Below are 14,531 nucleotides of genomic sequence, written 5' to 3'. Positions count from 1 at the left end.
CATTGGAGAGGCCCTGGAGGTTTTTCGCCTTCCTCTGTAGCAAGGGGCATGGTTGACTGGAGGGAGGCTTCTCTGCTCCTTGAAGTTTTGAACCATGATTTGAGGACTTCAATAGCTCAGACATGAGTGAGGTTTTTCATAGGAGTGGTGGGTGACATTCTGTGGCCTGCGCTGTGCAGGAGGTCGGACTAGATGATCAGAGTGGTCCCTTCTGACCTTAGTATCTATGAATCTATGAATCTAGTGCTCCCACTGAGCCCCTCTATGAGGCACCCAGAGCAGGGAAGTGAGATGGGCAGCACAGCTCTGCCAGAGAGAGTGTGGGGAAGCCCTCTGAGTCTCATCCCTTCCTCGCCTGCAGCCTCAGTTACCTGCTCAGTAGTAATTGTCCAGAGCCCATTCTGGCCCACGCCTGCAGTGGGGAGGTGATGGGAGAAGTGGGGAAGGAGCTATGAGGGGAGTAGGGGCAAGGTGGTGCTGGCTTGGACCGGGTGTGGGAGGTGCAGGGGGAGTGGGAAAGGGGCCAGAGGTGATGCATGGGGCAGTCACATGCCCCCCTACCATCAAGAATTATGAGTCATCTCTACTTCTCAGCCTCTGAAGGACCAAGCTGGATTCAAATTCCTTCATGTCACTGCCCTATATGATACAGTAATAACATGAGAATGTAGGCTATGATATATCTTTTCTATTTGTTTTAATAATAATAATAGATACATACACACAATCAAACTACTGAAATTTTTTTTTTCCAGATCCAAACTCGGTTGTGGAATTGCTCAAGATCTAAGATCCATGAAAAGAACATTTTCTACATTTGATTTATTTGATTTTAAAATCAATGATTGTGTGGCTGTTGTTGACTCATCTGCTGTGTTTCTTCACTGAAGTTTAAAGAACAGTGATCTTCCCCATAATATTTTTGTAACACTATGACTAACTGTAAAGGAAGATCTACCACTACCAAAATAAATGGTAATGGTAAAGCTTATGGTGGAGAAAGTTTTGTAAATTGGACTATAAATCTTAATACAATTCAGTCTGACAAGTTTCTGAACCTGCTGTTGAGTATGGTTCCAATTGTTTACCACAAAAAGCAGGAAGATCGACATAAAGTGAATGGTGTCTGGCAAGATGGATTACAACACACAGGACACAATTTTAATGTTAGATCGGATCAACACATGGAGTACCATCACTTCTCAGAACCAGCTTTTCATGGTAGTAATGGACACAGTCCATCTAGCTGTAGTCCAAAGTATGATGACTTTGCCAGTTATAATTATTGTGATGGGATGGACACCTCAGAAACAGATGCCATATTGCAGGATGACAACTTGTCTAGTGATGGTGATGAAGATGCCATTGTGGAAAGGAGCAGAAAGCAGCCAAAGGAGTCCAGTAGTATTATGGCATTACAGATACTTGTACCATTTTTGTTAGCAGGATTTGGAACTGTTTCTGCTGGTATGGTTTTGGATATTGTGCAGGTTGGTATTCACTTTACATGGTTTTTGTTAGATAATCGAAGAAATTTTCCTAATGCATTCTAGAGTGGCAGTACATACTGCTTTATTTTGTAGTCACTGACATTCAGCCAATTCTGAGTAGGAAGAGAGTAATACAGTATTACAAATGTTTAACAGCTTTTGTGCTTTAATAGAAAGTGATAGAAACTTGAAATTTGCCAGAGGTATGGTCACTAGGTCACAGCTGTCTGGAGACAATCTTTTTTTATTATTATTTTTATTTATTTGTATTGCAATAACACCTACGAGTCCTAGTTGTGGGATAGGATCTTATTATGCAAGGTGCTGTACAAATGCAGATATTGGTTGAATCATAAAGGTTTTAAAAATTACTTAATGCATCTTGTGACAATCAGGGTCCAGACACCCCCACGGAAGAACAGGAGATCTGAACCCAATGTAAGCAATTGAATCAACTGGTTGCATACAATGTTGTGTGTACAAATAAGTCAAGTCGTGTCTTTTATGATAGTGTGTGGTATTTTGAACTTGGTGGTCATTGTGAGATATGTATACACACTGTGCTTATTTATGTATATAGAAAACTGTGCTCATAATTTGCGCTGCAGCATTCAGCTCCACCTCACAACAGGGCGCTGGTCAACTAGGCAGGGAGGGGTTGCCTCCCTAACCAGAGGAGACTAACTCAAAGCACATAACATTGTAAAACCCAGGAAAAGGAAGATGGTGGTCCATAAAATTTCTCCACTTTAAATAACCATGAGTAGATTGACTATACTTCCATTTTTGGTCAGGACAGTCCCTTTTTTAAGCCTGGTCCCGGCTGTCCTGACTTCTTTGGCAAAAGTGTGCGTTTATCCTATTTGCTCTTGCCAAAAGAGTTTGTCCCATTTTTTTGCCCCAAAAGTGGGGTGCGCACCCCTAGCGGGACACAGGAATATACAGGTGGGCGAATGGTAATGCCAGCCCTGTGGGGTGGGAAGAAACAGTGCTCCAGTGAGCAGCGATGCCAGCCATCTGGTGGGGAGTCAGGGTTTGAGAATGCAGTGACACCAGCTGCACAGGGAGCAGTCAGGGTTTGAGTGATCTGCGATGCCAGCCCCACATGGTGAGTAGACTGGGCTCAGATGAGAGCTCTAGGCATGGGGGAAGCAGGGCTCAGGCCAGCAACTCGGATCAGCCCCATGTGTGTGGAAGAGGGGGGCAGGGCACGAGCCAGCCCATGTGCCAGGGGAATAGGGGGAGCTGGGAATGGGCCAGCCCCATGCGCAGAGCGGGGAGATTGGGCAGGGTTCGGGAAAGCAGCTCGGGCCAGCCCTGTGGGGTGTCTCATTTTCCCTTTGGGAAATATGGTCACTCTAACTATGAGTCGCCATGCCGGAAGAGAGGCGGGGGAAGGAAAAAAAGGGAGAAAGTCCTTTTTAAAAGGAGGCTTCAAACAGAAGTCTTCATCCAAAAGGGAGGGACAATCTTGAAGGCTGAGGGTTGTCTGTGAATGCTGGATACCCTCTGTGGCAGAGTGGAAGCAAGGGTTAGCTGAATATTGCAGCACAGATTATGAGCAGAGTTTTTATATACATAAAGACATAAGCACAGAGTGTATACATATCTCATCATGATCACTAAGTTCAGAACATCATAAACTTTTATAAAAGACATTACTCGACATATACACAATAACATTGTATAAAACCAGTTGATTCAATTGCTTATTCTTTGGGGTTCAGACTTCCTGTTCTCCCGTTAGGGTGAGTAGACTGTGATTGTCCACATGGGCATTGGTTCAAAATTCTCATGGTATTGATGCATGTTTGCACGTATAGCTGAGTGGAAGTTCTCATTCAGTGTTTGAATGCTCATTGTTCCCATAGGCTCTGTATGTATGCATGGTAGTAAAGTTGAGTGGAAATTTCTCACTTTACCTAGCTTTCTTGTATGACCCATATCAATATATGTGAAATCCTGTGGAAATTTATGAGGAATATGATCTGTGAGGATATATATGGTATGTAGAGATCAGTATTAAAGCCCTGCTTCATTTCATACAATCCATAAAGGTACATATGGAATGATACAGAGCTCGTTCCAGGGCTCTTTAGAGCAATGGTTCTCAACCAGGGGTACGCATACCCCTGGGGGTACTCAGAGGTCTTCCGGGGGTACATCAACTCATCTAAATATTTGGCTAATTTTACAACAGGCTACACCAAAAGCACTAGCAAAGTCAGTACAAAATAGAATTTCATACAGACAAAATGAGAAAGTAAGCAGTTTTTCAGTAATAGTTAAGGCTACGTTTTAGGCACGGGTATTTTTAGTAAAAGTAATGGACCAGTCATGGCAGTAAACAAAAACTCACAGACCATGACCTGTCCATGATTTTGTTCTATATATCCTTGACTAAATTGTGGGTGCTCTGGGGCGGGGGGCAGCCTGGGGAATGCCATGGGTGCTCTGGGGCAGCGAACAGCCCAAGGGCGCTGCGGGTGCTGGCGAGGAGTGGGAGGCAGGGGGTGGCCCGGGACTCCCGCAGCTGCTGGGGTGGAGAGGCTGTGGTGCATGGCCCGGGACCCCCGCTGCTGCTGGGGGCGGGGTTTGATGGGGCAGGTAGGCTCCCTACCTGGCTCTGTGCACCACTCTCTGTGAGTGGTGACATGCCCCTTGGCTCCTAGGCAGCGGCGCAGCTAGGGGGGCTCTGCATGCTATCCTCACCCCAAGGCCAGCTCCACAGCTCTCATTGACCAGGAACTGCCTGGCCACACCTCTGCCTAGGAGCCAAGGGACATGTCGCTGTTTCCAGTGTGCCCCCTGAGGTAAACGCTGACAGGAGCCTTCACCCCCCTCCCACGCTCCAACCCTCGCCCCAGCCCTGAGCCCCCTCCCATACACAAATTCCTGCTGCTGTTGCGGGAGACGAGGCGTGATGTCCTGAGCAGTGGCCAGTGCAATTGGCCCTTGGGCTGCCTGACCTGCTCAGGCAGCCCCCAGGCCAGTCCCCCCCCCGGCACTACAGAAGTCATAGAGGTCCCAGAAAGTCACGGAATCCATGACTTCTGTGACCTCTGTGAGAGACTCACAGCTTTACTAATAGTGACTGTGACACTTGTGTATTGTCTGATTTTGTAAGCAGTAGTTTTTAAGTGAGGTGAAACTTGGAGTACGCAAGACAAATCAGATTCCTGAAAGGTGTACAGTTAGGGTGACCAGATGTCCTGATTTTATAAGGACAGTCCCAATTTTTGGAGCTTTTTCTTCATAGGCACCTATTACCCCTCACCCCGTCCCGATTTTTCACACTTTCTATCTGGTCACCCTAGGTACTGTAGTCTGGAGAGGTTGAGAACCACTACTTTAGAGTATTTGCAGTATGTGGAGGTGAGTGTATGGTTCTTAAGTAATCTATTATTGTGTGCCTGTATCAAAACTACACACTAACTTTAATAGTATAGACAGGGCCGAAGATTACACCTCTAGTGCTCTGCACTTGATGGAATTATGTCAGGATTAACCAGGGATAGATCCCACTGATTTGAGGAAAGAGCCCCAACTGATGGTGGGTGTTCAGACTAAGATAAAATAGACTGTCTCTCAGTTTTGAAAGCTGAATTTCCACATAGCTTCAGGCTCCTAATCTGAAGTATTCTTGTAACTGATGATTACTGAAATAGATGAAGATTGTAAGACTGAACCTTAGTTTTGCTCTTGAGTTGAAGATGTCACCAGCAGCACTTCAGTGGAATTATAATCATGTGGTTCACAGCTAACTGTTCATGCAATATTTTTTTGTACATTAATATTTGAAAAAAGTTCACTGGAAGCTAAAACCTAAGAAAGGACTAGCTCAGTTCCTTGTCTTCTCCTCCTTCCTTAAGGGCTATTTTGTTTTATTTTCTGTCAAGTTTCTTTGCGGTAGAGTTTCAGAAATTCTTTATAAATAAAAACGTAACCACTTCCCTCTCTTGCTCTCTCTCTCTGTGCAACTAGAGTTCACAGAAATCTGTTTTAACAGATATGAATCCACTGAATTCCTTACCTCCAAGGGAAAAATATAGGTTATTTTTATTTGAAACTAAGTTTTATTTGAGAATCCAGAAAGTGCACTTAATGACAAAGAAAAGGATACTCTGTTGTTCAGGGTCTCAAAAATTAGAGCAAATAAAGCTGAGAATCAAAAGTTCAGTCAGGATGTAATTACACTAAAGAAAATGACAGTCTTGTAAACCAGTAAAAGGAAACCAAAACTGGTATGCAAATACTATTGCTTCCCTATACTGTGTCACTAAAATATGTAGTTTAAACTCAGAAAAAAAGACTAAATTTTCTTTAAACTCAGATATCTACAATGCCTTCCTTAAGATTAAACCCCTGATCTTGCAAAGATTTAAGCATGTACATAACTCCACGCACATATGTAGTCTTAGTGTTGTCTAAACACAAAAGTAGCCTTAGTTTAATTAAAATTGTTTTTTTAAATCCATTTAGTTAAATTGGTACAAAGCCCTCTCTGGACACACGTAAATCAGTTTACAATTGGTTTATGTTGATTTAGCTCAAATAAGTATATGAACTGGTTTAAATACATGGATTTAAAAAACAAATTTAGTTAAACTGGTACAACTTCCTTGTGCAGACAAGGCCCAAGAAAACTCATTTACATAAAATTATGCACACAGCTCGAGTCTTTGTCAGACTGGAATCTGAGTGACTTAAAAGGATGTCATCAACTGAAAAGTTATGCTTCAGGCTGAATATTATACTTATTGTTATGAACCATACCTCAGATTACTATAATTGACAGAGATTAGAGGATAATTTTTTTTCAGTTTCAGAGTAGCAGCTGTGTTAGTCTCTATTCGCAAAAAGAAAAGGAGTACTTGTGGCACCTTAGAGACTAACAAATTTATTTGAGCATAAGCTTTCGTGAGCTACAGCTCACTTCATCGGATGCTTATTCTCAAATAAATTTGTTAGTTTCTAAGGTGCTACAAGTACTCCTTTTCTTTTCTTCAGTTGTATACTTGGTGCACTTGATGGCACTTTCTAGTTCATTACGTTCACAAAGAATAGGACAGACAGAATGTTCTAACTACCTCAGTTCAACCTTTATTTTTTTAAAAATGAGAAGACAATGCATCAATGCCAGTTGTATCAATTTAGGAACTTAATGTAGTTTTTATAGGTAAGGTGTATAAAAAGATTATTTGAGTTTTTTCTCTCATGCCTTAACTGGCTCTATTTTGCTGAGAAGTAACCCGAGTAAAGAATGTTCTTTGTTCAACTCCCTTTCTAATTAAGTGGCTTTTTTGTTAATATGGGCTGTCTTAGCTCTCAGGGCCTCAGTACAAATCCACTGTTTGCTTAGGGTGAAATTTACATGGCCCTTCCTTTTATATCCACAAAAGGTATTTTGCTCTCCAAGTTCAAGGAAGTAATTGTAGCTCTCTGTCTTTGTGATAATACATACCTTTTCACATTTCCTTGGTCATATATTTAATCATAATAGTGTATTATTCTGTTAGCATTGTGTCAGCTTATATAATGGCAACAAAATGGTGAAAAACTAAACAGGTAACAATGGTCAGATAAAAAATATTACTTTTAGAACTGTAATGTGACTTCAGACATGAGTATGTATCCCTTGTTGAAGTTAGTGAGAATTATACATGTTTGAGTAGGACACATTTCTTAGCACAGGGGTGGGCAAACTTTTTGGCCCAAGGGCCACATCTGGGTATGGAAATTGTATGGCAGGCCATGACTGCTCACGAAATTGGGGGTTGGGGTGTGGGAGGGGGTGAGGGCTCCAACTGGGGGTGTGGACTCTGGAGTGGGTCAGAAATGAGGAGTTCAGGGTGCGGGAGGGGGCTCTGGGCTGGGCAGGGGCTGGGATATGTGGGGAGGTGAGGGCTCCGGCTGGGGGTATGGGCATGCAGGAGGTTGCTCCAGGCTGGGACCAAGGGGTTCAGAGGGCAGGAGGGGGATCAGGGCTGGGGCAGGGGTGTGGGAGGGCGTCGGGCTCCAGGTACTGCTTACCTCAAGCAGCTCCCGGAAGCAGCGGCATGTCCCCACTCTGGCTCCTGCACGGAGGCGCAGCCAGGCAGCTTGGCGGGCTGACCCGTCCGCAGGCGCTGTCCCTGCAGCTCCCAATGGCCATGGTTCCCAGCCAATGGGAGCTGTGGGGGATCATGGGCACCAGGTTTGTATAATTTTTGGTGGTGCCCAGAATAGGTCCAAGCAGAGCCATGCCATCCATAGGACAGACCGGGGCAATCGCTCCAGGCCCTGTGCTTTGGAAATCCCCATTTTACAGAGGTATGCGGTGTCCAGGGCGATCTGGGAGGTTAGCGGGGAACCTGGCGCCAACAGCAGCAAGCAACCCTGCCCGCCCCCCGCCGGCTCCTGACATTGCTTGTGGGAGGGGGCAGAAGCCGGAAACAGCTGGAGCGGGGACTTGGGTCAAGGAGTGGAGTGGAGGTGGGGTGGGGTCAGAGCTGGAGCGGGAAGAGGTGGGGCGGGCTGGGGCTGGGTCCCTCACTGCTGCTGGAGCCAGGCCCCCCAGATGCCCCTGAAGCACGGGGCCCCCAAAGCACGGGGCCTGGGGTGGTTGCCCTGGTTCATCCTATGGACGGGATGGCTCTGAAAATATAAGCCCAAACACTGGTGGAGCCGGGCCCACATTCCTGAATATTGGTGGAGCATGGGCATCATGGGCCCATATAACTCGCCGCTTATGGTGGGGTGGTGCTTGGGGTGGGGGCAGCATGCGTAGCCCCTGGCTGCCCTACAGATAGGAACCGGAGGGAGGACATGCCCCTGCTTCCGGGACCTGCATGGAGCCACATCACGCATGGAGTGGGGCAAGCCCCTGGCTGGCACGCCAGAGTGGGGCAAGCCCCGGACACCAGCGGGAGCTCGAGGGCTGAATTAAAATGTCTGAAGGGCCGGATGCGGCCACTGGGCTGTAGTTTGCCCACCCCTGCATTAGCATCTCCTTTGGGTATATTTGTAAATCTTAATACTCACAGGTAAAGTTACTTAAATTGTTGAATGACTTCAGTTTAGTTTATTTTGCACTTCCTGTTATATCTTTAATTTGATTATCTCATAAAGGTTTACAAACATTAATTCATCAACCCTCACAACATTCTTTAAAGGAGATTGATATTTTTCAGATGAGTTAGGTGACTTTCCCAACATTATATAATATGTCAGTGGCAGAGCCAGAAATAGAATGTAGGCTCCCAATCCCCTTCTGTAATCACTAAACACACTTGACTGAAAGATCAGCTTTCCCTTTCTATATTAAGGCAACTCAGAACTGATAAAGGGAGACAGACCTTGATTTTTTTGTTTTATTATTTATTATTATTATTTTATGTTGTTATTACTTCAGTGCCTTTCATTAAAAGATCTTGATTGGCTTTCAGACACTAACTGAATTACTATTTGGCCAACGTAAGATTTTACACCCTTAATCCTACAATAAGGGTATGCCTACACTACGAAATTAGGTCGAATTTATAGAAGTTGGTTTTTTTAGAAATTGTTTTTATATAGTCGATTGTGTGTGTCCCCACACAAAATGCTCTAAGTGCATTGGCGGAGTGTTTCCACAATACTGAGGCTAGCATCGACTTCTGGAGCATTGCACTGTGGGTAGCTATCCCACAGTTCCCGCAGTCTTTGCCGCCCATTGGAATTCTGGGTTGAGATCCCAATGCCTAATGGGGCAAAAACATTGTCATGGGTGGTTCTGGGTACATGTTATCAGGCCCTCCCTCTGTGAAAGCAATGGCAGGCAATCGTTTCACGCCTTTTTTCCTGGGTTACCTGTGCAGACACCATACCACGGCAAGCATGGAGCCCACTCAGATCACTTTGGCAATTAGGAGCACATTAAACACCACACGCATTATCCAGCAGTATATGCAGCACCAGAACCTGCCAAAGCGAAACTGGGCCAGTAGGCGACATCAGCACGGTGATGAGAGTGTTGAGGACATGGACACAGATTTCTCTCAATGCACGGGCCCTGCCAATGTGGGCATCATGGTGCTAATGGGGCAGGTTCACGCCCTGGAACGCCAATTATGGGTTCAGGAAACAAGCACAGACTGATGGGACCGCATAGTGTTGCAGGTCTGGGACGATTCCCAGCGGCTGCGAAACTTTCATGTGCATAAGGGCACTTTCATGGAACTTTGTGACTTGCTTTCCCCTGCCCTGAAGCGCCAGTATACCAAGATGAGAGCAGCCCCCAAAGTTGAGAAGCGAGTGGCAATAGCCCTGTGGAAGCTTGCAACGCCAGACAGCTACCGGTCAGTCGGAAGTCAATTTGGAGTGGGCAAATCTACTGTGGGGGCTGCTGTGATGCAAGTAGCCAACGCAATCAAAGATCTGCTGATATCAAGGGTAGTGACCCTGGGAAATGTGCAGGTCATAGTGGATGGCTTTGCTGCAATGGGATTCCCTAACTGTGGTGGGGCCATAGACGGAATCCATATCCCTATCTTGGCACCGGAGCACCAAGCCAGTGAGTACATAAACCGCAAGGGGTACTTTTCAATAGTGCTGCAAGCACTGGTGGATCACAAGGGATGTTTCACCAACATCAGTGTGGGATGGCTGGGAAAGGTACATGATGCTTGCATCTTCAGGAACTCTGGTCTGTTTCAAAAGTTGCAGGAAGGGACTTTCTTCCCAGACCAGAAAATAACTGTTGGGGATGTTGAAATGCCTATAGTTATCCTTGGGGACCCAGCCTATCCCTTAATGCCATGGCTCATTAAGCCTACACAGGCAGCCTGGAGAGTAGTCAGGAGCTGTTCAACTACAGGCTGAGCAAGTGCAGAATGGTGGTAGAATGTGCATTTGAATGTTTAAAAGTTTACTGACTTGCTTAGACCGCAACAAAACCAATATTCCCACTGCTATTACTGCTTGCTGTGCGCTCCACAATATCTGTGAGAGCAAGGGGGAGACGTTTATGGTGGGGTGGGAGGTTGAGGCAAATTGCCTGGCTGCTGGTTATGCACAGCCAGACACCAGGGTGGTTAGAAGAGCACAGGAGGGTGCGGTGTGCATCAGAGAAGGTTTGAAAACCAGTTTCATGACTGGTCAGGCTATGGTGTGAAAGTTCTGTTTTTCTCCTTGATGAAACCTCCCCCCCCCCCTTGGTTCACTCTACTTCCCTGTAAGCTGACCACCTTCCCCTCCCCTCTTCGATCACTGCTTGCAGAGGCAATAAAGTCATTGTTGCTTCACATTCATGCATTCTTTATTAATTCATCACACAAATATGGGGATAACTGCCAACGTAGCCCGGGAGGGTTGGTGGAGGAGGGAAGGACAAGGCCACACAGCACTTTAAAGCTTATTGAATGCCAGCCTTCTGTTGCTTGGGCAGTCCTCTGGGGTGGAGTGGCTGGGTGGCCAGAGGGCCCCCCCCACCGCGTTCTTGGGCGTCTGGGTGAGGAGGCTATGGAACTTGGGGAGGAGGGCGGTTGGTTACACAGGGGCTGTAGCGGCGGTCTGTGCTACAGCTGCCTTTCTTGCAGCTCAACCATACACTGGAGTATATTAGTTTGATCCTCCAGCAGCCTCAGCATTGCATCCTGCCTCCTCTCATCACGCTGCTGCCAGCTTTCAGCTTCAGACCTCTCTTCAGCCCGCCACTTACTCTCTTCAGCCTGCCACCTCTCCTCGCATTTATTTTGTGCTTTCCTGCACTCTGACATTGTCTTCCTCCATGCATTTGTCTGTGCTCTGTCAGTGTGCAAGGACAGCATGAGCTCAGAGAACATTTCATCATGAGTGCGTTTTTTTTCGCCTTCTAATCTTCGCTAGCCTCTGGGAAGGAGAAGATCCTGTGATCCTTGAAACACATGCAGCTGGTAGAGGGGAAAAAAAGGGGGATAGTGGTATTTAAAAAGATACATTTTATAGACTCTTTCACGGTAAACCTTGCTGTTAACATTACATACATAGCACATGTGCTTGTGTTACAAGGTCTCATTTTGCCTCCCCCCACCGCGTGGCTAATCCCTCCCCCCACCACATGGCTAACAGTGGGGAACATTTCTGTTCAGGCACAGGCAAACAATCCAGCAGGAATGGGCACCTCTGAATGTCCCCTTAAGAAAAGCACCCTGTTTCAACCAGGTGACCATGAATGATATCACCCTCCTGAGGATAACACAGAGAGATAAAGAATGGATGTTGTTTGAACGCCAGCAAACATATGGTGCAATGTTTTGTTCTGCAGTGATTCCCAACTACGTGCTACTGGCCTGGCATAGTAAAGTGTACTACCATGGTGGACGGAATAAGGCTGCCTTCCCCAGAAACCTTTTGCAAAGGCTTTGGGAGTACATCCAGGAGAGCTTTGTGGAGATGTCCCTGGAGGATTTCCACTCCATCTCTAGACATGTTAACAGACTTTTCCAGTAGCTGTACTGGCCGCGAATGCCAGGGCAAATTAATCATTAAACAAGCTTGCTTTTAAACCCTGTATACTATTTAAAAAGGTACACTCACCAAAGGTCCATTCTCCGCCTGGCGGGTCCGGGAGGCAGCCGTGGGTGGGTTAAGAGGGTACTGGCTCCAGGTCCAGGGTGAGAATACAGTTCCTGGCTGTCAGGAAAACTGGTTTCTCTGCTCGCTTGCTGTGAGCTATCTACAATCTCCTCATCATCATCTCCCTCATCCCCAAAACCTGTTTCCGTGTTGCCTCCCTCTCCATTGATGGAGTCAAAGCACATGGTTGGGGTAGTGGTGGCTGAACCCCCTAAAATGGCATGCAGCTCATCATAGAAGTGGCATGTTTGGGGCTCTGACTCGGAGTGGCCGTTTGCCTCTTTGGTTTTCTGGTAGGCTTGCCTCAGCTCCTTAAGTTTCATGCGGCACTGCTTCGGGTCCCTGTTATGGCCTCTGTCCTTCATGCACTGGGAGATTGTGACAAATATTTTGGCATTTCGAAAACTGGAACGGAGTTCTGATAGCACGGATTCCTCTCCCCATACAGTGATCAGATCCTGTACCTCCTGTTCGGTCCATGCTGGAGCTCTTGCGATTCTGGGACTCCGTCATGGTCACTTCTTCTGATGAGCTCTGCACTCACCTGCAGCTTGCCACGCTGGCCAAACAGGAAATGAGATTCAAAAGTTCTCGGGCCTTTTCCTGTCTACCTGGCCAGTGCATCTGAGTTGAGAGCGCTGTCCAGAGCGGTCACAACGGAACACTCTGGGATAGCTTCTGGAGGCCAATACCGTTGAATTGCGTCCACACTACCCAAAATTTGACCGGCAAGGCCGATTTCAGTGCTAATCCCCTTGTTGGGGGTGGAGTAAAGAAATCAATTTAAAGAGCCCCTTTAAGTCGAAAAAAAGGGCTTCGTCGTGTGAATGGGTGCAGGGTTAAATCGATTTAACGCTGCTAAATTCGACCTCAATTCCTAGTGTAGATCAGGGCTAAGTGTGATGCATGCTTTAATGATAAGACATAGCAAGGAATCCAGGTTTGTCTCATCCAAAAGACAGCAGCAGAGAACCCTCAACATCATAAAAGAAAGCTGGTTCTTTACTCGTTCAGAGAAAAGGGTATCATTATCTGAACTGCCAACACTTATCCTAAGTTTTTAGTAGAGGCCTCTTATCCCAAGTACTAACCTAGGAAAAGTTTCCAAATGGCTGTTGACTTTCAATGAGACTTAGGTGCCTGTCATTTTTGAAAATCGGACTTAGATACTTTTTGTAAACTTTACCTCTGGTGTTCTGAAATCTGTTGAGATCAGACTACTATATCACCCTTAAAACAGTGTTGTGGAATGTGAAGGGATCCTTTTTTTTTTTTTTTTTTTAAACTATTTTTTTTTTCTTTACCTGTATTTTAAATAGCACTGGGAAGTGTTCAGAAATGTTACTGAAGTTTTTATCTTGGTTCCTGCACTACTTGGTCTCAAAGGTAATTTGGAAATGACCTTGGCATCTAGACTATCAACTGCAGTAAGTAATCATATTTTTTTCCCCTCTTCTCACATGTCTTGTAATATAAAAAGACAACATTATTTTTCTGGAATAGAGCCTGGCTTAGTTTATTTACCTGTTGCAGGAGGTCCCCATAGCAAAGGTTGAATTAGTGAGGGGAAAAATTATTTTGTGGATGGAGTTTGGAAGAGCAACAATCTTTACCATGTGAGTCACCAAATGAGACACTGCTCACAGATTGAGTAGTGTTCCAGATATGATCATGCATGTTCTGTGCTCTACTGGGATCCTTGACCTTGATTCCCCTTTGGTAGGGTTTGAATATGCCAATAGGTTCTCATAGGCTTCATGAGGGAGGAGGATGGGAAAATGTGTTGGTATCTCCTGAACACCACCCATTTCTGGTACCAAAAAAGACATCACTCAAAGTAAATTATGCAGATCTACGATCCTCTCTCTCTTCTTATATGAAGAATGAAATAGTTAACAATGTCGATATTTAAAGTATCATTGGGCATCTGAATTATTACCTCACTGAGATGTATGGGACAGTTGGCACCTCTCAGAGCAATTTGTTGCAGGCTCTCCATAGATTCACCAAGCCCTCTTTGTATTGGTTACACCCACTTTATATTTTGGAAGCTTTCTTCACAACCATAACAGCTAGAGACTGACATTATAAAAAAATTAAAGCTAACATTCTGGAGAACAATATAGGAGCTTCAGAAAGGTACCTGAATGTTGTACCTTTGCATACTGACCCAATCCAAGCTCTGGCTGGCAGAGTATAGCCATTTAGGAGACTGATTCAGAGAAGGGCTGAGAACCCAAAATTCAATGTGAAGTCAAAGGAAGGTGACTTAGGATATGTCTACAGAGAAAAAAATAAATAAACCAACCTCTTTAGCGGTGAGTCTCAGATCCTCAGAGTCTCAGGGCTCACACTGCGGGCTAAAAATAGCAGTGTAGATGTTCGGGCCCGGGTTTCAGAGCCCAGGCTCCAGTCCAAACCCAAACATCTGCAGTGCTATTTTTAGCCCTACAGCATGAGAGTAAG

At 45.6% G+C, this 14,531-nt stretch overlaps 1 protein-coding gene across 2 annotated transcripts in view; it reads left to right on the top strand.

Moving 5' to 3' along the window:
- SLC41A2 (solute carrier family 41 member 2) overlaps window positions 1–14,531 on the top strand; it is a 112,382-nt gene that overhangs the window by 21,866 nt on the left and 75,985 nt on the right. For both annotated transcript variants that reach the window (XM_043519541.1, XM_038387717.2), the window contains exons 2-3: window positions 756–1,490; window positions 13,385–13,492. In XM_043519541.1, coding sequence (XP_043375476.1) covers window positions 933–1,490; window positions 13,385–13,492 — 666 coding nt within the window. In that variant the 5' untranslated portion in view covers window positions 756–932. The remainder of the gene's footprint in view (window positions 1–755; window positions 1,491–13,384; window positions 13,493–14,531) is intronic.

Source organism: Dermochelys coriacea, chromosome 1 (genome assembly GCF_009764565.3).
Source record: "Dermochelys coriacea isolate rDerCor1 chromosome 1, rDerCor1.pri.v4, whole genome shotgun sequence".
NCBI lineage: Eukaryota > Metazoa > Chordata > Testudines > Dermochelyidae > Dermochelys > Dermochelys coriacea.
The sequence above is the reverse complement of the archived record's forward strand: the minus strand, read 5'-3'. Positions and strand labels throughout refer to the sequence as shown.